The sequence below is a fragment of the Phytophthora infestans genome, genomic scaffold (genome assembly GCF_000142945.1).
Source record: "Phytophthora infestans T30-4 supercont1.10 genomic scaffold, whole genome shotgun sequence".
In the NCBI taxonomy this organism is placed as follows: domain Eukaryota; phylum Oomycota; class Peronosporomycetes; order Peronosporales; family Peronosporaceae; genus Phytophthora; species Phytophthora infestans.
In genome coordinates, this window is record NW_003303749.1 from 1,223,850 (window position 1) to 1,245,700 (window position 21,851).

A 21,851-nucleotide genomic window follows, 5' to 3' on the forward strand; every position below is an offset into this window, starting at 1 on the left:
TCAACATGAGCAAATTCAAGGGTCTCGCTCAGGGTTTCCTCGCTCAAGCAGCTGCAAGCTTCAAGAACTTCTTGCCCGAGAACAAAAAGCTACACGTTACACGTGTCACGGACGCCATTTGTGAGATGAAGCCCAACACCGAGGACGAAAGCTTCCTGTACTTGGACCCGAAGGTAAACTCTGGTGTGTTTGGCAGGCAGCATTTGACAGAACCATTTATGTAACGTCCTGTGTGTGTGTGTGTGTTTTCTGTTTGCATGCAGATCAAGGCCAACGGCAACGTGCCTCGACAGCGATCTCCTTTCCGTGAGGTGATGGTATTTATGATTGGAGGCGGCAACTACAACGAATACCAGAATCTGCTGGCTTACGCCAAGGGACAGCAGCCGCCGCGGTCGATCTGGTACGGCTGCACAGAGCTTCTGAACCCCGAAGCATTCTTGCACCAACTCAGCTCCATCGGAGCCTAAGCTTCAAGAGAGAGATCCCCACTGAGTCAAATACTTCTGTACGTAAGGTTGTCGCTCTTTGAAACTGCAGGTACATCACAATTTCTGATTTTGTCGGATCCATGCGTCGATCGACTCCAACGTGCATCCCACGTTGAAGCCCTGCTAACCTCTGCTGCAAAATTATTGCGTAATTTGTTTGGTCATACTTCAGAAGTATATTTTACTGAACAGTACCCGTACATTTACCAAAAAGACACGCAGCCAAAATTACTCGCAGCTTGCAATACAAATTTCTCTATGTTTCCAGCCGACCAAGCCGACCGGCCGCAACAGCCTCCTTTTGTAGCGCTTAGCGGTCGATTTACAAGTCCAGAGACGGCCCTGTTTTGCGCGGCTTATCAGTGCCGACCGACCGACCTGTGCGCCGATGAATGGCTTTATCTGGGCAAATGTTGATGGTATCTCGAATTCGACCGACCGCTCTTCAGCGCCGTTGACTGTAAAAGAAATTCTCCCATCGCTGGGACGATGCGCCATGACGCGCATGGGCGGGCATGAGGAACGGCTACGTTCCAGCCAACCGCTGTGGCCGAAAACACTCACCACACGCTGGTTTATTGAGTTGGGAAAAGTGTCACGCACCTGTCTAGGTTGCTTTCTGTGCAAAGTTGCCCGATACCAGAAGCCAGAGTCCCACTGTTTCTATTCGCGGCCTGTTACACTAAAACACGGCCGCCCTCCGTCACATCGGAATCTGCCAGCTTCAACACGCACACCGATCCGTTGATAACCACACGATGAACCAGGGCTGCACCGCCACCGTATTAGAGCACGAGTTGGCTGCCTTTGCGCTGCCAGCCGGCCTGGACTGTCCGCCAACATCCCGCTTTTCCTGCCGCTTGGACGGCAGCCTCGATGCGTTAGATGTTGAGCTAAGCGCGCCGGCTCTAGCAGACATCATCGAGACAGACTTCGACTGCATTCCAACCACCCCCAGCTACAATAGCCCCGGTAGTACTACGAGCAGTAGCAGTAGCGCGACACCAAGCCGTAAGACCAAGCACGATAGCAACGTCCTGACTTCCGTATCCCCCAAGCCGCATCGGCACCACTCGAAAAAGGCCTCTCGGAAGCAGGTGCACGAGCTCCAGGTGATGGTCAACGTCATGCAGGCGCAGGTCGACAGCGCAGCCGCCGAGATCCAGCAACTGGCGCAGCTCGTGGGCCAGTTCGCGCACCAGCGTGAGCAGGAGCAACAGGAGCACGAGCACGTCCGGAGGCGAGAACAGCAGCTATTTGAGGAGCACGAGATGGACATGGACCTCGACACGCAGCAGCGACACCTACGAGCGCAAGTCAAGCGCGATCGCGAGCAGTATGAGCGCGAGCAGCAGCAACAATGCTTCGATTGTCCCGCGGCCCCTGGGGAGAATAGATTCCGATTCTAGATCCTTCAACGACGAAGTACTTGTCTTTCCATCATCCCTATTGTCACCCCATACCCAACGCTGCAATCAACGGACAGCGAACACCCCTTCGAGCGGTCGATCTGTGTCACGCGGGCTCATTGCCAGCACTCTTCGATGAACAACTTCGCTGTCTAACAGAAAGATTTTGCTCTCGGAAGTGGCGCAGATCAAGTGTCGACGTTGGACAACAATTGGTCGTTAGTGCCAACGGCTTTATCAGCCTTTTATCATGCGCTGCATGCAAATTATCACCTTCACGAAATGATTTACTACTACATGTAGCTCCACTCAGCGACACTTTTTCCTGAGTGCAGTTCGACAAGCAAATTAAAAGTATATTAGTGATGAACATTGTTTTCGTTGTCTTTCACTATCATGTAAATGTACGGCAACCGCGAGCTCTCAAGGAACTCAAACGCAGTCGTTGCCGCTAATATCGAGCGAGGAGAAGTCGTGCGTAGACTTCACCACCTTGGCCTTGTACGCTATTGTCTTCCCCCGCGTCCACGAGAACGAGTTGTCCCACGACAGCACTACCGTTCCACCTTCTGACGCCGTGAAGGAGCTTGCAACAGAGGCTCCACTCGAAACACGTTCGGGGCCTACCTTATCGTTTTCCTCCGCGCCACCGATGCCTTGCGTTCGGAATTTCACTGCGAACATGATATCACGGTCCTTCACCACGTACTCCCAGCAGAGAGTGTCATTGGCGCTCATACGGAATGGCAATTGCAATGTGCCTCCAGCCTTAATATCCGCTTGGGTTGCGCCATCTTCACAGAGTAAAACAAACGTATTGCGACCGAGGAACCCTGTCTGAGGGATCGCCTGTGTCGTGCTTCGACCTCCCAATAGTTTCGGTAGGTTGTCCCGTCCACCCGATAGCTCCAGCAGTCTCTCGAGCGAATTTCCGTCCATATGCACCTTGCGCAGTTGAGTTTCCTGAAGCATGGGCTTGATAGCACTCCAAACCTTGTCAAAGATCCACGGAGCATGAAGAACGAGCACCTTGTGCATCGATTCTGGGTAGCATTTAGTGGCAATCGACACGAGGGGCCCCAGTCGCTTTAGTAACTTCGGGTTAGAACGAGCGACAGAAAAACCCGTGAGGTCGCGGACGAGTATCGTTTGCACCAGCTTTTCGTGTTGACGACTCAGTTGGTCCAGCTTCAGTGCTCGATACTCCATGGAGTAGAGGAAGAAAGTCTGCCATTCCTCTTCCGTGACATCGGTCACCAGCTTCTGGAAATCGGCGTAGCCTGTCATTTCGAAGTAAAAGACATGGCTGTCAGGAGTCGAGAAGACGTCGTACGAGTCGAGGAACGGCAGATGCGGGATAATCTTTTGGAAATGCGGAAATTCATCGGGTATCTTGTTGTTGTTGACGACGTCATCGCGAATATCGTCGAGCTTGAGTTTCTGACGTAGCGCGAGCATCTCCCGATACTTTGTAGCCGCAACCGAAACATTCATTTTATGACCTCGTAGAAAGCGTAGCAGACGGACGTCTCCCACGAGTTCAATATACTTGGCGTGTCGTTCGGCCTTGAGTTCTTCCTCCAAGCTCAAACGAAGTGCTGTTCACGACAGACACACGTTAGTGACATTATCAATTCTCTTCATAATCAAGTCGCGGTACCGTGAAGTTGGTTCTTCTCCTCTTGAGCATTCTCGGACGCTATGAAGCAGCTCCACTTCGAGTTTTCATCCACCAAAACCTTGGACGCTGATCCGTGCACGACTGGAATCTCGCTTAGTCCGTCCATCATCTCCATCTGATCCGATTCACCAGCAGCTTCACCCTCCTTGTCCGCATCAACACTCTTACACGAATAAAATCGCTCCAACCCTGAAGACGGAGCTCGCTCCCGGTGTTCAGGCAAACTCAGGCGACGCACGCGCTCCTTCTCCATAGCTTTCACCGCCAGCTCCTGCGAGAACGCACGCTCTCGTAGATTCTGGATCTGCACATTCTCTGCTTCGGAGATGCGTCGGTTGCGTTCTTCCTCGGCGGCTTCAATTGCTGCGACCTGGCCACGTCGGCGCATCATCTCGTCCTCCACCTTGGCGATTTCGTACTCGTGCACGCGTCGCTCCCGCTCCTCTTCCTCAGATGTGATGGAGTACTCAACGTTAATCTGCCGGACAACGGCAATCTCGTCTTCGCGATCCTTCTCCTCCGCCATGCGACGTCGTTGTTCCTCGTCCGCCAAGTCGTCCGCCAGCTTCTTGTTTGCAGCACGCTCCGTCTCCAGAGCTGCGAGATCCTCGGGCGTCTCGCCTACTGCATCTCCGCCCTTCTCGAATAGGAACAAACCTGCGCTGCCATGGCGTCCAGCGCGCTGCTCATCATCCACAGCTTGCACTTCCTCCATCTCGTGTCCAAAATGATCTCTTGAGCTTGAAGAGACACATGGCTTAAAAAAGTACTTCGCTAAAAATTGCAAATTTGATCATGCATGTTTTTTCAACACAAAAAGTTGCCGGCCTACAAAAAACAGTCAACGAGCTAATCGAAGTGCGCAATGAGTGCGGAATTGATCGCGCCCGCGCTCCAAGAGGGTGACTGGCTAGGTAACATGCTCGCACTTTCGCAACCTCGAAAATAGTGATTCCTAACTTCTTCTCGTGCAGATGTCGTGGACGGCGACGGCATTTGGAACGTGGCGCAGGTGCTGCGGCTGCCGACGCCCGAGACCGTCGAGGTGACGTACGACTGCTGGGGAGACGAGTACAACGAGGAGCTAAGGCGCGACAGCGAGCGGATTGCTCCCTTCCACACGCACACGTGGACTGTCAAGTGTTGGGCCAAGCTCGATACGTGGCCCTGGTGGCCGGCACTGCTCACGGTGAGAGCTCCCGGCTCGGCACAGGGCTCACAGAACTTGAGGCTGGAGGGAAGGCTACTTGTGGACTTCCTCGACAAAGTAGAGTTCAAGGAGCGCTGTCGGTGAGTTTTTAAACATAATGTTTTTTTTTTAATTTAACTAACGTTGATTAAAAAATCTTATTTGAAGGTGTTGGGTGGAGAAGAGTAAAGTGACCGCGTTCCAGTCCGATGAAGAGGCGAGGAATGTGTTGACGAAGCTTAAGAAGAAGAAGAACAAGAGTAAAGGGGAAGTGAGGCTGAAGAATCTGGCGCTCTCCACTGAGTTGCTAAGCATGTGCGACGCTCGAGAAGATTTCCCAGAGTTTGTGGAGGGCACACTGCCTGTGCAGTTTAAAAAGAATTATACGCGGCCGACGGCTGCAGTGAGAGAGGAAATGGGCGAAGAGATCTGGAAGCGCGAATTCGCTGATAACAGGGTAAAGCACGCCTCCACGCACGCGTATCTCCCTCTACTCCGTGATGGAAGTAATTCGGACAGTGGAAATTTAACGGAGAAAACAGGGTCGAGTCCAGCAAAATCTGGTCCGACGTCACACGATCGAGCAACAAGCAGCTCGCCAGGTGCAGGAAAAGATGACGCGTCGAGCGTCTCTAAAGAGTCCAAGGAACCGAAGGATGTTACTGTTGCACCGGAGAATCCCGAAATCCCGACACAGAAACCGGTAAATTTCCGAAAGAGAGCGAGGAGTCCTGAAGAAGAGGAGTCTTCTAGCAGCACTGATACCAGTCGAGCTGGAAAAACCAAAGCACCTCGTCAAGCACCTCAAGAGAGTCAGAGTACCGCAGCCAAGGAGACCCTGAGCACTGATACCGATCAAACTGGAGAGACTAAAGCACCACGTAAACAAACTCAAGAGAACGAGAGCACAACCAAGAAGACACACACATCAAAAACTGATGGCAATTCAGCGCAAGCAAAAAGAAATCAGAAGCCTAAACCGGCCGCCAAAGAGATCCACGTTTCGCCAAGGAAATACGGGAAGACGCCCAAAGTGTTGAGATCTCAACAAAAACGAGCAGCTAACCTGCCGCCATACACGCCACCCCACACTAGGGTGCTACTTAAGGCGAAGCCGGGGGATGAGAAGAATGTCACTCGCTCCAATATCCCCAATCACGCTCGCGATGCGCCGTGTGCCAAGACAGGTATTGATATTGCTTTGTGTTGATGTTTTACCTCATTCAAGGTGCTAACAGCTGAATCAGACGTTGCAGACAAACATTTACTGCCCACTGATCAACAAGAGACGAGCGCTGCTGCGAAAAAGAACGCAACGAACGAGTCGAAAGATGTTGAGGAATCGACAAGCCCCATGAAGAATCTTGCTCGATTGACGAAGGCTACCGTGCGCGCTGATGAGCAGCTGCAGAACATAGAAACCGCGTTGGAGAGTAAGCTCACTGAACTCGCAGAGAAGTCAGCTAAGGCTGAAGAGCTGCGGAACAAATGCGCTGCCTTGAGTAAGTTGCAGCATTCTTTTGCTGGCGGCATGATCTAACGCTGTCGTTATCCTTTTAGAAACCAGAGTGCTATCTCCACCTCCAGCTCCTGCTAGTCCCACCCACATTCCTCAAGAGGAATTGCCACATGAGAGTAGTCCGACACACTCGTCAACATCGATTTCTATCCGTGAAGCGCAGAAGGTTCGGAAAGAGAGTACACGGCGGGAGAAGAATGCTAACGGCAGGCCGGGAGACACTCGATCACCAACACTTGCACGAAGGTCATCGCCAGCCAAGTGCGGTATCCGAGGGTTGGAGTTAGTGCTGGACGATCTCCTCGCCAAGGACCTAAACCAGAGTCTTAGTGCCGCCACAACCAGTACGTGACTTCTGTTCTGCGACGTTCATATCATTTTCTAACCGCTGTGACTGCGTGTACAGCCGCTGAGCTGGACGCTATCAAAGCTGAATTACTGGCATTTCCGGAAGTTCGAGCTGCCATCGCTCGTATACAGTACCCTAGCTACGCCACAGCTACGCGAGGTGTGTCTTGTGTTGCAGGACTTCCTCCCCGTAAAGCATCGTCACTATCAGGCGACAATGACCGCCGCGTATGGGAGAAAGCAAAGTCTCGCTTCACTAAATACGCCGCATCGACACCGTCACAGTCTTTTGAGCCAAAGAAACTGTCGCCGTGGTCGCCAAGTCAACAGTTTGTCGGCTCGTGGGGCTATCAAAGCGACGTGGAGCTCAATACTGAACACTTCCAGAGCCCTTCTAGCCTTCTGCTTGACTCGCTATCGCCTGATCAAAGCAGCTTTGGCTTCAGCGTGAACGACAACTTCTCGATGAATCAGTGGTATCAAGACTTGTATCCAAAGACCTTCGGCTTTCAACGACCAGAACGGTGAACGGCGAACTGTTTGTATTGTTACATGTGTTTCCTCATCGTAGGTGTAGCCATGTGAGTGAAAAGGGAATGTACAGAAACCGGGCTTGAAACACCAGAACTTGTACGACCACTCGTCATTTGCGATCGTGATGGCAGATTCGACGACTCGGACGCTGTTCGCCTGTGCGCTGGACGTGCTGACTACGGGTGACGCGTTCGCCAAGGCGGATAAAACGACCAAGTACGTAGCGCAATGGAAGAGCGGAGAGATCAACGTCATCTGCAACGAGGAGGACGACGTGAACAACGTTCCCGACCATCCGGCACGACCCGAGAACGTGGAGGTCGTTCCAGCGTACAAGGCCAAGCAGGGGTCTCGCAAGGCCTTCGTGCACAGGTAAGCAGACGAACAAAGCGCTGCCACGTTTGTGTGTTGGTATTTCTAACTATTTCCTTGTGTTTATTGGGTGGCGAGCAGCTTGGCGCATGCAGAGAGCTACGCGATTGATCTGATGTGGGATATTATGGCTCGATTTGTCAACACGCCGCTGCCACGTGCATTCTATGACGACTGGGTTCGTGTTGCTGGTGAGGAAGCAGAGCACTTCAGTAGTTGGGCGCACCGTCTGACTGAGCTGGGTAGTTTCTACGGTGATCTCGCGGGCCACGAAGGTCTCTGGGATGCTGCGTTGGAGACTCGTGACAGCATTCTAGCACGTCTGGCAGTGGTGCATCTTGTTCACGAGGCTCGTGGTCTTGATGTGTTCCCGAACGCGGTCAAGCGGTTTGAGAAAGCCAGCGACGATACAAGTTTGGAAATTATCCACAAGAATTACAACGAGGAGACTACGCACGTGGGGGCGGGAGTACGATGGTTCCGATACGTCTGCGAACGCGACGGTATGGATCCGATTGCCAAGTTCCACGAGATTGTGCCGCAGTACTACAAGGGCTTGCTGAAGCCGCCTTTTAATAAGGAGGCACGAGACGAGGCCGGTATGCTGGAGGAATGGTATCTCCCGCTTAGTACAGAGGCAGTTGCTGCTGCAGAGAAGCAGTCTACTGGCGGTGTGACGGTCGACGAGGCGTCTGCTGCGATCTCATCAATAAAACTGGATGCGACATCAGCTTAGAGGCGAAGCACGCAAAACTGAAGGCGTATGGGCTACAAGAGAGCTCGGAAGTTTAAGGACCAGCACACTTGCCGAGGCCGCTCGATAGTTTCCGACCTCTTCGCCACCATCCACAGGGTCTTGTCCGTGTTTAGCATGATTGTCACTGCCACTCACAGCGTAAGGTATGGACTTACTAAGTTTACTTTCTTAAGACACGCCTGCTATTTTAGCTGCGGTGCTACCTTTGCGACAGATGGCTCGTCCAAGGTTTCAGTAGAGTCTGCTCTACCGATATTGAATGGTTTTTTCCATGTGCACGTTCACCTGTTTGCTGCTCACCATAAGATCGTCCGCGGGAGAAGTGCCATGACGTCCACTGATACAACAATCACTTCCAGTTTCAGCGAAGTGAGACCATGACACGAGGTCCTTTGCTGCTGCTGCTAGGCTGCATCTCAAGTGCTTCTGCGACAACGTACTCCATCACATCGTACTACGCTGGAGCTGCTCGAAATGCGACGCCTTACTTCGTTCTTGTGGAAGAATCATCTGAGTGCGCGATCGAAATGCGAGCCGTAGGAGACGATTCCGACAAGACGTTGGTAGAGTGCTCTACCGACTACGTTGCTTCTGTCGGAAAGCAGTTTGGCAGCTCTCCGTACATTCTTCAAGTCCAGTTCGACAGCTCCGAGTGCACCAAGTTTTCTTGGAGTTCCCGTATCCGCCAAGTGCGAGGGCTGTTCAGACCTCTCGTTCACTAATTCCAGCATCGGTCGAATTACCGTCAACGGGTCTGCAACGATCGATTGGTTCTCTCAACCGCAGTGCCAAGAAACCTCGTGGTTTCAAAGGGATTCTGTCGACGTGAAGACCCTCGAGATCCATTCCTGTGACGTCAACTGGCGCAAATGGTACAGCAACAGTGACACCCGTCGATTGACAACCACCAGCGAGTCCAGTGGCGCCGGTGTCGTTACTCCTGATGTGGGCTCCACCTCAACGTCGACTTCAGCTTCAGAAAATACCGACCCAACCAGCGACACCACGACCAATTCCGGTACAGTTGATAATGGTGGTTCCTCGAGTACAGGGAGTGAAAGCAAGCTCTCTAGCAGCTCCAAGTCGGGCAATGGAGGCTCAAGCAATGGATCGTTTCCGGTATCGGACGCGTCTGGTAGCAGTATCAGCACTGGTGTGATCCTTGCTATTGTTGGTGGGTGCATCGCTGTCATGGTCGTTATCTGTGCTGTTCTGCTTTCTCGCCGGCGTCTCCGTGGGAAGGACGAGTTTACTCTGCAGCCCTCAGAGACTATACAGTACACGGACATGACTTCACCGAAAGGAAAATCGCGAGGACAGACGAGATTGTGGGACGACGATGTCATCACTGCTAAAAGAATCTCCCGCGAGGAGATTCAACTTCGTGATCTCATCAGTCGAGGTGGGAACGGAGAAGTCTACGCCGCAGTCTTCCACGGACGTGCAGTTGCCGTCAAAATGCTGCTCCCCGCTACTCGCGCCGAGATCAAACACGTGAACGAATTTCTAGCGGAAGCCAAGATGGCTGCGACGATGGACCACCCACGTGTTATCTCGCTCGTCGGAGTAGCGTGGAACGCGCTCTCCGACCTTTGTGTCGTGTTCGAGTACATGGACGGCGGCGATCTGCGGACTCTGCTGGACAAGTATGAACGTTCAGGTCATCAAGCTGGAATCGACTTCCAGAAGGCAACAATCGCGATCCACATCTGCCATGCGCTGACGTATCTGCACTCGCTGATGCCTTCAGTTATCCATCGAGACTTGAAGTCACGCAACGTGCTGCTGAGTCGTAAACTGGACGCCAAACTCACAGACTTCGGTATCTCGAGAGAGCGTCTGGACGCGACTATGACAGCAGGTGTCGGTACTTCGTTGTGGATGGCTCCAGAGGTGATGATGGGAGAAAGATACGACGACAAAGCGGACATCTTCTCCCTCGGCGTATTGCTGTCGGAACTGGACGTGCACTCGATCCCGTACTCAAATGTGAAAACGACGATGTCGGACGCAGTTCTGTTGCACCAAATTGTTGAGGGCAAGATTCGTGTGGCGTTTTCGCAATTCAGTCCACGTGAGTTTTGGGATCTGGGCCACGCGTGCACATCAGTGAACCCTCGTGATCGTCCGACTGCGGCCGAAGCGCTGTACAAATTGCAGATGATCCTCTCAAACTTGAAAAACAGTCAAGTTGTGGACTCGCGTGCAAGCTATGTGCTTTAGTTCCGTGTTCGGCTTGAGATGTGGCTGAGCTGTATCGTACAGTTCAGTAGCTACTTGGAACGTTCGTGTATGCCGACAATCCAGTCATAGCCCACTGCGAGACTCCGTGTAGGCATGTGATTAGTACCGGCAAGGGAGATTTATCGTTGTCTTAGCTAAGCTCTTTGCGGTCCGTAAAAAAAATTCTCGGCCTCACGACCTTCTTGATAGCTTCCATTCAAACTCACATTTTTTTTCATTAGCGAACTATTTAGAATCCGTATTCCATACTAATTGATATAAGGGTAAGAGAACTAACTGGGATTTTTATTTGACGTTGTGATAATATTCCAATAGGTCCGAGCTGATCAATGAAGGCGAAAATTCGAGCTGGACCTCTCGCGATTCTTTGTCTGGCGTGAAATACAAGAAAACTCCAAGTTGGTGAGCAAATATAGCGACTTTCATTTTCAGGTTCGTTCGTAGGGACAACAACTGTGACATATATCGATGACGAAGCAAGCAAGAGGCGTAAAGGATGTTTTTGCGTATCTGCTGCTCATAGAGTGCCAAGACAAAGGGTTTAATTCTTCTTGAGCTGATTGTCCATTTCGCTGAGCCTCATTGTTGCAATGGGCATAGAATTACGTGACACAAATGAACTTGTACTCGTTGCCCACTGTTCTCATGACCCTGTCCTCTCAGAGTGTCGACAAGGAAAATACCAAAGGTTGATTAACTGATGCCGAAGTCTAACCTTTTCAAAATATACCCATTCCAGTTTTAATCACTGACCTTCGACTTTGATCGATAATAATGTGTTTGCCGTCTCATTCTCTGCAGATTCCCAAATTTTCGGGATTAATAATTCTGGATTTTGTTCCCGATTCCCAGTTGTTGGCGATTCCAAGACTAAAAATTACTTCTTTTCCTTGCACATTACATGCTCGTTCCATCATAAAGATCAATGTTGCCTATAAAGTATTGTTTTTCAATGACCACCTTGCAATTATACATGTACAATTTACTGCTACACCGCTATCAAATAAAGTACGGATCAAAAACTCGTGCAACCTGTTTACATCTGCGGAGTGGACATGTCGATCAGCACACCACACGTTCCCGCTTTAGACGAGCTGCGGGCAAGTCGGATGTAGCCTCCCTCACCCCATTCCGGGCCCCACGAGTTGCGGATCTTGATCGACGAGGAATCATAGCCCACCGCAACAACGGCATGATCTGGTTGCCAAGAATCGCACGAAGACACCACGCCACCCGTGTACTGCTTCCAGACGCTGTTTGCTGACGCCACCGCTACGATCACCGGGTGTTCGTCTAGTGCACGCAGCAAGTCATCTTCACCAGAAACTTTTGCATACCCTGTGAGTCCTGTGTCCTGTGCAGCACAACTTCGACTGCAAGACCTGGTATAGCCGCCGCCGAACGTGTACGGGTAGCTCTCTTCCGAGCAAAGACCATTTTGCTGCACGTAGTCAAACGCGTAGAACGGAGAGCCGCCATAGCAGCCCCAGTTCTTCGTGTTGCAACTCACCAATTGCTGCTCCGAGTACTTAACAAACAACTCCTTCCCGCTTGCAATGCATTGCGCCGACTCGACAGCTGATACCGTGGCAAAAGCCCAGCAGGAGCCACACGAACCTTGACTTTGAATCGGAGCCATGCACTTCGATGTCGACCAATCCACCGAGTCGGAGCTGGCCTTGGTCACTACTGGAGACGGAGTCGTGACTGGAGAGTAAGTCGTCGGTTCGCCGTCCAAGATATCCGAAAATTTGTAGCTCTCTTGGCTTCCGCCCGTTTCCGAAGAAAAAGCGCTAGCAGAGCTGTCAGTTGAAGGCTGGACAGTGCCTGTATCCATCCCGTTGATGAAAGATGTGATGAGGGACTTAAGAGCCGTAATGATCGAAGTGGTGCCGGAGCCAACGTCGAAGGTCAAATCCGAGCTACCGGCACTGCGTAGGTGGCGTGCGCTTGTTCGGTTGTCGTTTTGCGTTGAGTTTCCGCTAACGTATGAGTTGACTACGTACTTGTTGAACTCCTCGTCAGTCATAGCTGAGAACGGCGACATGATGGAGAAGTTCGCGTTGGGATTCGCTGCTTGGACCTTAGCAATGCTCTGCTTAGTCAAGAAGATGCGTTGGCGGAGATCTTCCTCTTGGTCGTCTGTGCTGCGGGCCTCCGAGACAGGCATCCAGCCGTTCTTCTGGGCTACGTCACCGAATTTACTTCTCCACTCGTCGAGATCTGCCTGGGCAGTGTCGATCTCTTTGAGATATCGTTGGTAGTCGATACCCGAGTGCATTGGTCGGGCGAAAGCTGGCGTCGTTGAGGCGGCGAATGCTATCGCAAAGCAAAGAGTTGAAACGTGCATTGCTTTGAGGAAGATCTCGACTGTCAGAACAACCTTCACGGTGGTACTTGTTGGAGTGAAGGCAATTCCAGAAGTGTGCGTTGGCTGCACATGGATCGCAATGAAGCTACTTCTAGATTAACCCCTCGCGTACAGAGGAAAACGAGCTTTGACGTGACGAGCGTCGAGTACACGACGTCAATGTCCCAGCTGGAAGACCAGACATTTTCGCGCAGATAGCGTTTCGCGTCCACGCAATGCAAGCACCGCAACGGCGAGTTCTTCCACGACAGTTGTCGCAACTGGAGACTGGACTCCAGTCTGGAGCACCCTTTCGTTGCGGGTGGGTGGCTGTCGGTCCTTACTTTACAGAGGATAACTGGCGAGAAGAGGTTTCCAGTTTCATTGATGTATCCATTTTCTTCACGTTCCAAGAAATCAAGAAATACTTCTTGAACGATTTTCTTTTTTTCTTACTGAAGAATTATTTCGGAAGAGAAAGTGAGAGTCGGAACATTATAACGCTCAAATTGCTAGAATGATCCAAAATTTACTAACGTCGGTTTAGCTAGCCCTCGAAAAACGCTCCTTCTTTATTGTTATTCCAAACGACAGAACCTTAAGAAGTTGGCTTGGAGACAAATGGCTTTGTGTACTACTACGTATTATTTACAGGTGACGCTTTGACGCATCTTACATTTATGACAGAATCCACAAAAGACACAGCTCCTTGTTTACATCTTCGGTCGAGACATATCAGTGAGCATGCCACAGGTGCCCATACCGGACGAGCTGCGTGCCATTCTCACATATCCAGCCTCTCCCCAGTTCTCACCCCACGAGTTTCGGACCTTGAAAGTGTTGTCGTCGTAGCCCACGACAAGCACCGCGTGATCCACTTGGGTAGTTTCACAAGTGGACATGATACCACCCGTGTACTGCTTCCAAGCTGCGTTACCCGAAGCAACCGCCACGACAACAGGCTGTGACTTAAGAGCTTCAACGAGTCCAGCTTCGTCGCCTTCATTGATTCGCTCGTATCCTGTGATCCCCGTTTGGCTCTTTGAGCAACTGGCACTACAGGATACCGCGCCACCATTACTGGAAGTGTACGGAAGGGCACTCTCCGAACAAAGTCCGTTTTTCTGGATGTACTCGTACGCGTACACGGGAGCACCACCGCCACAGCCCATGTTTTTACTGTCGCACCCCACTAACTGCTGCTCCGAGTATTTGTTGATCCCCGACTGACCATTTTTGATACATTGGAGCGACTCCACCGCAGCTACGGAAGCGAACGCCCAGCAGGAACCACACTGACCTTGGCTTTGCACAGGAGACATGCACTTCGAAGCGGACCAATCGACCGAGTTGGCAGTTTTGAGAATGGCCTTCTCGGTTCGGACTGGAGTCGAAGATTTCTTAACTAAGGGCTCCACAACGGGGGCAGGTGTGACGGGAGCGTACGTCCTTGGAGCTGCTGTCCTTGGCTTTGCTGTGACTGGTATCGGAGCTGGCGTGGGTGCCGGTGTGGGTGCCGGTGTGGGTGCCGGTGTGGGTGCCGGAGTAGGTGCTGGAGTGGGTGCCGGAGTGACAGGAGCTGGAGCTGGGATCACAGGCGCTGGAGCCGGGACCACCGGGGTTGGTGCGACGGAAGGGAAGGTGGCAGGGATCGTCCAATGCCACTGCCTGGCGTTCGAAGTGTCTGTGCTGTCAGTGGCAGGCTTCACAGTTGCGAACGACCAGGACCCACCCATTTGCTGCTGAAGACTCTGCATAAGCGAATTGATCATGTCCTGCATGCTCGTGAACGTGTACGTCCCCTCTTGCCGCAGCGATCGCTTGGGTGGTGCTGGCGTCGGTATAGGAGTGGGTCTTGTCGCGTTGCCCTGAACGTACGAGTTGAGAACCTTCGAAGCGAACTCCTCCTTGGTGAGTGCCGAAAACGGCGTCATGATTGAGAAATGGGCGTTCGGGTTCGAGGCTTGAGCCTCTAGGACGTCCTGCTTGCTCATGAAGATACGCTGACGCAAATCTTCGTCCTGATCGACTGAACTGCGCTCTTCGGTTGAATATTCTGGCATCCAATTGTTCTCTTTGCAGGTTTTCTCAAACATTGCTTTCCATTCGTCCGTCTCCGCTTTAATGTTGTCAATCTCAGTGAGGTAGCGCTCGTAGTTGATGCCGGCGTGCATCGGACGCGCATTGACAGGCAACACTTCAATCATTGAAGCTGCAATTAAACAAGTCGTGACTAAAGTTATCGGCTTCATGATCACTGAGATTAAATGTAGTTGCGAGCACTTGCAGGCCAATTAACGAGTGAGCGTCGAGCAATTCTTCGTATCCACCGAACTCCCGAAGCCACGGAAGAGTATCTGATCGCGGGACATCTGCTATAATAAATAGAGCACATCCAAGTGGATCAAGTAACTTGACAAGTTCGAGCTGCAAAAAATTAAAATCTGTTCGGCTAAAGGCGCTGTGGCGAGAGTTCTGTCCGACCAGGTGACGAGTCGACAGCCACTGTTTCTTGAAAGCGCTCGATTAATGTAAAATAGCGGTGTCTAAGACATTCGCCAGCGCATTGAGTGCAGTAGTGTCAGAATCTCGCTGCTACTGTAAGCGTACTGTAGATATATCCTTGTCTCGAGACTCTCGACAGGCCACAGCTCGCGGATGCATGTAATACTTCGTATATATTTGCGTTACCGGTACTGTATCTGGTACTGTTAGTTAGTATTGGGTTGTCCTGTGTTGCCTTGATAGCATGTGATTCGGCGGAAACATGTCAGTTTGGACGCGTCCAGCATTGCATGGGCAAGTGAACCGCTCGAAGGTCTAGCTGCCTCACGTCACAGGAACGACGATGTCAGCTGTGTGCGCTCATGGCAACATGGCATACGTCTGGAAGAGGATGCAGAGGCGAGGGCTTCTCGCGTGCGCGCCAAGTGGTAAACCTTGTGGAGCCGTGTCATGTACCATGTGGTAGTGAACGCCTGGCGAAATTGCCTGGTCAACACGAAGTTGAAGCTGTCCCCACCGAAAAACTACGATCATTGCACTTGTTATTTGACGCATTTATTGCACTCTACGCTACCACATACACAACCACAAACTACATGCATGCTTTGAAGTACGCCGTAAAGTTAGAAGGTAGGGTACGACATATCGCCATACATTCCACAGGTGCCCGTGGTGTCACTCGTTCGTTCAAGGCGAATATAACCTTCCTCACCCCACGAATCGCCCCACGAGTTGCGGATCTTCCACTCGCTGTCTGTGTAGCCTACCACCACGACGGCGTGGTCAAGTTCGCTAGTGTCACACGACGAGATGACGCCGCCTGTGTACTGTTTCCAAGCGTTGTTACCCGACGCCACAGCGATTATCACGGGTTGTTGAGCGACTGCGCTAGCAAGCCCCGATGCATCATCCACCGTTTTGTAACCTTTGATTCCTGTATCAACAGCTGAGCATCCAGTCGAACACGACGCCGCCGTGCCGTCTGAAGATGTGAACGGGTAGTCGTTTTCCGTGCACAACCCGTTCTGCTGGACGTACTTTATGGCGTAGATCGGCGCACCGCCGGAACACCCGTGGTTTTGACTGTCACAACCTGCTCCGAGTATTTCTGAAGTGTCTTCTGACCGCCATGGATGCATTGTCCAGATTCAATGGCCGCAGCAGTGGAGAAGGCCCAGCAATCACCACACGAACCTTGGCTCTGAATGGGGGACATGCAGCTCGAGTCCGCCCAGTCCACCCTGCTCGAGGTAGAGGATGTGTCTGTGGCCGTCACCGTTGCCGGCGACGTAGAAGTCTTTGGTGGTGACGGAGTGACCGTCGTTTCCGTTGGGGTGGGCGTTGGAGCTGCGGTGGTAGGCAGCGGGGTAGAGGGGGCATCGGTGATTGTCGAAATTGAATTCGAGCCGGCAGGTTTGACCGTCTCAGGCTGGAAGTCGTTCCGACCCATGCCGCCAAAGTTGAAGCCATTGCCCCATTGCTGCCAGAGCGACGAGAAATCGGATCCAAAGCCGAAGTTCGACGGAGTGGATCCCGAGGAAGTAGAGACGGTGGTGGATTCCCTGCCAGGTCCTGAAGATGTAGTTGTAGTTGTTGTTGTAGTGCTCTTACCATCGGCACCGGTGGAGGTGACTGTCTTGACATTAGTCGCATCGTAGGTTGTACCGCCGTTTGCAGCCCCACTCAGCATCGGGTTGCTATTAGTTCTGCTGCTAGTGCTCGTAGTCGTCGTTTTGGCAGGCGAGCTGCTGCTGTATGTCGTTTCAGAATTGCTACTTCTGTGCCAGCTTCGAAGCCGGCGGGTAGTGGACACAGACGACGCATTGTAGGCACGATAAGATTTACCCACGTAGGCAGCGAACTCGTCATTCGTGAGCAGAGTGAACGGTGTGTTAACTGAGAAATTCGCATTCGGATTTAGCGCCTGAATGGCCGATATGTTCTGTTTGGTCATATAGAACCGTTGGAGGTGGTCCTCATCTTCGTCGTCGGTGCTGCGCTCTTCGGAGTTGCCACTGGAGGGCGGCATCCATCCGTTGTTCTGGGCCATCTCGCCGAAATTGGCTTTCCAGTCGGCTAATTCCTGTCTGGTTTCGGCTCGTTCGGCTAGATAGCGGTGGTAGTCAAGACCGGCATGCATCTGCCGTCCGTCAACGCCGAACACGGCCATCGCCGCCGCTGCCGCGACCTGGATAAAGTGGTTTCTCGACTGCATTCTCGGGGCAGGACTTGTTCGCAGCAATCAAATCAAAGAGTGAGCATTGAAGTCTCCGTTCGCCATGAGCCAGGAGATGCAGAGGAGCGTCAGGCCGTGACGTGGTGATCGAAACGAATTGGACACACTCGCCACCACATGCCAGATAGTTGTGGCACCCAGGATTATTTCCGAGACGCCAAGGCAGAAGTAGAGACCGTCTTGTTCATCTGGTGACTTAGCACCCGCCTCATGCTTATGCAATACCTGATGGTGACCATCACAATCGTTCTTCACACACAGCTGGTGCAAAGTTAGCATAGCCAAGTACAGTACTGCACGACCATATAGGATTTGCAAATAAATCATATTTTAGCTTACAAATTATAGTTTTTTGTAATGAAGAATCATCACATCCAGAAGTTTATCAAAGGTCCAAGGGCGCGAAAACGGGGTGCAGTACTGTACTGTACATGTACCAGTATAAATAACTTGGCAAGTTGGCATTGCCAACACGTTTACTTGTAAGAGTTTACCGCAACGCTTGCATATTTAAGGACATGAATCGACTCCACAATGAAGAAGGATATTGGTCTAACCTGACCGAATTAAAAATGCCTTTTCTTCTGTGATATCTATAATTGCGGTAAATATCCCTCACGGAGTATCCTGTACTTTGTACGTAGTAAATGAAAAGACTTGTGCTGATCGAGTGGCTTGACTCCTAGAGCCACGATAATCTCGTGTCTCGTGCCCGGCACAACAGACTGTAGTACAGCTTGAACAGGAGGAAGCACGCACCGGATGCAGACTGTAGGCTGTCCAGGAAGGCCAAATGTCTCGCGTACTCTGCCAGCAGTGCCGGCCCGGCACTCGCCTGCATCTGTCGTCGTTGTCGCATCCGCTGGAGTCTTTGACTAATGAGAAGCTTTCGATGTCATCGTGTCTGGAGTACTGGTTCGAACCCCATCGTCGATCTTTTCGAAACCCAACAATGTCAATACACAACCATTGTCGATTTTGTTCGACTGCATGATTGAACGCAACGTTTACTTAGGACGTGTACTGTACACTGTGCGTGTGTTGTTGCTTTTGGAGCTCACACAATGCTCGGCATGCTGAGAAATTCAAGATGTCAGGTTGAAACAACACGTCGATTCGCAGTAGGAGAGTTTGCATTCGCACTGCAGTTGCCGACTGCCAGGTGGTTGTCAACGAGGCTCCTTGGAAAATGTGATGGTGGCATGCAGAGCCACATCTTCTAATAGCTCGTACAAGCCGCAGCCAGCACACATGGAGTGTGCTCCGACGGAGTATAGTGAAGCACATAATGAACTACATCATGATGCTGGTATGAACAGCGTTCAGCTGGATCATAAGAAGACACATGCGGATATTAAAGGACTCAGCTGCTGATGGACTTGCACTTGAGTGCAACCAGAGCAGGCTCTGAGGGCGGCTATCCATGGACTGCCAAGGTGGCAGGCGAGAGCGCCCGCAAGTTAAATTCGATAGCTCACTTTTGCTTTTGCAATCTAATCAACAATAAAAGTTGATCTTCGCAGGAGTTCCAGCTCCCAACTGTTGTTGACACGTCACAAAGTTAACTTTAGTTCAAGTGTGAACGATGAGAACTCGCAGCAGCCGCCAATCTCAGGTTGACCAAGGTTTCAGGTTGACTGAGACGACTGAAACGGCTGCCAGCTCGACTATTGGAGACATCGAAGTTTCGACGACTGCTGCGACAGCAATACCGGTGTCGTTTTCGTCAATTGTACCCCCGTACGTGAACGACATCTATCATCCTGCTCTTGTCAAATGGAAAATGGAAAGGCAGGAGTATGATGACGCAATCGAAGCTCGGTGCGCTACCACTGGCGAAGACAAGTCAAAAGCTCTACGGAGCGTAAAGAACTCGTTCAATCGGCAACTCCTGAAGACTCTCTGCAAGTTTGAGCGGGGAACCACCGTAGAGAAGATCACGGAGGACAGGATTCTGTCAGAGTTGGACAAGATCATCGGTAAGGTCATGCCTGATGCTATTCCGGATATTGACTCCATTTTTGATGTTAGGTTGAAGATGGACCTTGATCAACGAGACATTAAAGCTCGCGTCCTGAACTATTTCATGCTGATGAGATCATTTTGGAGAACGGACTGGCGAGTACCTTTGCTACAGCAACAGGTATTAAGGAAAAATGCCGAGTACTGAAGAAGCACTTAGCACCTGCGGCCCTACGTGATGCAGTGGATAGTCACCTACGACTTGTGGACACTACAAGCAAATCCGACGAGAACGCTCTGTACGTCCTCGTGAAAGAGAAAGCGCTGGAGCAGGCCAAGGTGGACCAATTACTGTCGACACGCAGGCAGCAATCAAACTGGAAAAACAGTGGAGGAAAGTCCAAGGGTGGTACTGATCGTGGCTCACGTCAGAAAAGTGACCAACCATCACCTGGCAAGAAAAAAGTAATATTGACGACCAACCCTGCACTGTCCTTGCAATGAAGTCGTCGTTAACTCCTGCGGTGAAAAGCTAACCACGCACGGGATGTTTTCACTGCGGTAAAGGTCATTGGCTCAGTGAATGCCCCGATTTTAACGAAGCGGGAAAAGAAGCAATTCTCGCTGATAAGAAGAGCAAGAGGAAGACCTTTAGTGGAAATGAGAATAAACGGTCTCGTACGAAGCGTGTGGTTATAACCTCGACGACGAACACGCAGGAGCGACCCACTGTCGTATTAAATGGACTCCTTGAGCTACCTTACTGCGCAGATAGTGGGTCGGACTACAATATCATGTCACGAGAACATGCTGATCGACTTTGCGAGCTTGATGAGAGTATTCTCGCTGTGGAATTGAGTAAGCCGATTGAATCGCGTGCAGCTAAAGGTACGATTTTGACATCGACCCACGCTATCGATGTGATCATCACATTAAATACGGCCGCGGGACCAGTATGATGCCAAGATCAGAAGCGATGCCTGATCGTGGAGTCCGACGAGAACGAGTTTCTGGTTGGTAAAACATTGTTAGCTGAGCTTGGCATAAATGTGGATCGTCAATTGAAATACCTTGCAACACGTGGAGACGATGATGAGACCTTTGATGACCCGGAAGGTATGCCGACCTGTAAGCCAACAGAGGAAGATGTGGTAATGAAGGTAGTGGATACTCTGGTACATGACGCAACTAACCGTGGCGTTGTGGATGAATACATCACGACCAGACTGTACACTATTTTACGCCGTTTTGGAGGCTGGAGACTGGAGGTTGGTAACGATCCACCAGCTCGAGCTCCTCCTCTAAAAATATGGCTAAAACCTGGTGCAGCTCCCTACCGGTGCAAAGTACGCCAATACAGCCCGAAAAAATCAGAATTTCTCGATGCTTTTAACAAGAAGCTTGTCGAATTGGGGTGGGCTTATGAAAACCGTGAGAGCCGCTGGTGCTGCTCAGCCTTAACGGCTAAAAAGCCCAGCACTGATGACTACCGACAAACATTGGATTATAGACCGCCAAATGCTCTTACCGAGCCTATCGCTGGTGTGATGCCGAGTCTTGAGGTGGCGTTGGAACTCTGTAGAGAAATGATGTACTACGCGATGTTTGACTTCCTCAAGGGCTTTTGGCAGCTCTCATTACACGAGAGCTACCGTGAATTTCTCTCGTACATGACCGACCGCGGCGTGTTCACGCCAACTCGGGCTCCACAAGGAAGCACCGACGCTGCCCTACACTTCCAATCGACGGTGGAAATGGTTTAGGAGATTTGGTGAACACGAGTGTCATCGTGTGGATCGACGACCTCCTCGTTTTTGCCAAAACGCTGATAAATTGGTTAAAATTATTGATGCCGTACTTCAGAGACTGGACGAGTTTGGATTTATCCTAAATCCAAAGAAATGCTCTTTGTTTCAAACGGAGGTCCGCTGGTGTGGCCGCATCGTCAACAAGGATGGAATCGGTCATGACCCGAGTCGCATCCAGGCCTTAAGAGATATGCCACCGCCAACGACCGCCGCCGAACTGCAGCAATTTCTCTGCGCCACCAATTGGATGCGCGCAGGTCTAGTTGACTACGCTCGTGTCGCAAGGCCATTACAGGAACGTCTCGATGCAGCCTTGGTCGGCACTAGAAAAAGCAAGAGAGCTGCAGCAGGGGTGCAAATCGACTTGACAGTGGGGGGGATTGAAAAGTTTCGATGTAGTAAGGGACTTGTTGGCACATTCGGCGACGTTATCATACCCAGATCCA

The 21,851-nt window shown here is 51.3% G+C and overlaps 8 protein-coding genes across 8 annotated transcripts; 4 read left to right on the forward strand and 4 right to left on the reverse strand.

The window, feature by feature from the left end:
• Positions 1-5: 5 nt before the first annotated feature.
• On the forward strand, positions 6-470 carry PITG_06921 (uncharacterized protein; the record flags this gene model as incomplete). Its single annotated transcript, XM_002904852.1, has 2 exons — positions 6-173; positions 270-470. 2 exons carry the CDS (start codon positions 6-8, stop codon positions 468-470), a joined length of 369 nt encoding a protein of 122 aa, XP_002904898.1.
• A 779-nt stretch (positions 471-1,249) lies between these two features.
• PITG_06922 (uncharacterized protein) lies at positions 1,250-1,900 on the forward strand (the record flags this gene model as incomplete). Its single annotated transcript, XM_002904853.1, has 1 exon — positions 1,250-1,900. The coding sequence occupies one exon, from the start codon at positions 1,250-1,252 to the stop codon at positions 1,898-1,900; it is 651 nt and encodes a 216-aa protein (XP_002904899.1).
• A 432-nt stretch (positions 1,901-2,332) lies between these two features.
• Positions 2,333-4,296, reverse strand: PITG_06923 (uncharacterized protein; the record flags this gene model as incomplete). Its single annotated transcript, XM_002904854.1, has 3 exons — positions 2,333-3,498; positions 3,561-3,669; positions 3,742-4,296. 3 exons carry the CDS (start codon positions 4,294-4,296, stop codon positions 2,333-2,335), a joined length of 1,830 nt encoding a protein of 609 aa, XP_002904900.1.
• A 150-nt stretch (positions 4,297-4,446) lies between these two features.
• On the forward strand, positions 4,447-8,279 carry PITG_06924 (uncharacterized protein; the record flags this gene model as incomplete). Its single annotated transcript, XM_002904855.1, has 8 exons — positions 4,447-4,495; positions 4,556-4,871; positions 4,939-5,957; positions 6,027-6,272; positions 6,331-6,633; positions 6,696-6,797; positions 7,231-7,543; positions 7,625-8,279. The coding sequence occupies 8 exons, from the start codon at positions 4,447-4,449 to the stop codon at positions 8,277-8,279; spliced, it is 3,003 nt and encodes a 1,000-aa protein (XP_002904901.1).
• A 265-nt stretch (positions 8,280-8,544) lies between these two features.
• On the forward strand, positions 8,545-10,718 carry PITG_06925 (protein kinase, putative; the record flags this gene model as incomplete). The annotated part of the gene is made up of 2 exons (XM_002904856.1): positions 8,545-8,989; positions 9,132-10,718. 2 exons carry the CDS (start codon positions 8,678-8,680, stop codon positions 10,521-10,523), a joined length of 1,704 nt encoding a protein of 567 aa, XP_002904902.1.
• An 862-nt stretch (positions 10,719-11,580) lies between these two features.
• On the reverse strand, positions 11,581-12,825 carry PITG_06926 (cysteine protease family C01A, putative; the record flags this gene model as incomplete). The annotated part of the gene is made up of 3 exons (XM_002904857.1): positions 11,581-12,217; positions 12,367-12,371; positions 12,448-12,825. The coding sequence occupies 3 exons, from the start codon at positions 12,823-12,825 to the stop codon at positions 11,581-11,583; spliced, it is 1,020 nt and encodes a 339-aa protein (XP_002904903.1).
• A 782-nt stretch (positions 12,826-13,607) lies between these two features.
• Positions 13,608-15,068, reverse strand: PITG_06927 (cysteine protease family C01A, putative; the record flags this gene model as incomplete). The annotated part of the gene is made up of 3 exons (XM_002904858.1): positions 13,608-14,343; positions 14,614-14,714; positions 14,769-15,068. The coding sequence occupies 3 exons, from the start codon at positions 15,066-15,068 to the stop codon at positions 13,608-13,610; spliced, it is 1,137 nt and encodes a 378-aa protein (XP_002904904.1).
• Positions 15,069-16,022: 954 nt separating this feature from the next.
• Positions 16,023-17,539, reverse strand: PITG_06928 (cysteine protease family C01A, putative; the record flags this gene model as incomplete). Its single annotated transcript, XM_002904859.1, has 2 exons — positions 16,023-16,436; positions 16,493-17,539. The coding sequence occupies 2 exons, from the start codon at positions 17,537-17,539 to the stop codon at positions 16,023-16,025; spliced, it is 1,461 nt and encodes a 486-aa protein (XP_002904905.1).
• Between the last annotated feature and the right edge of the window lie 4,312 nt (positions 17,540-21,851).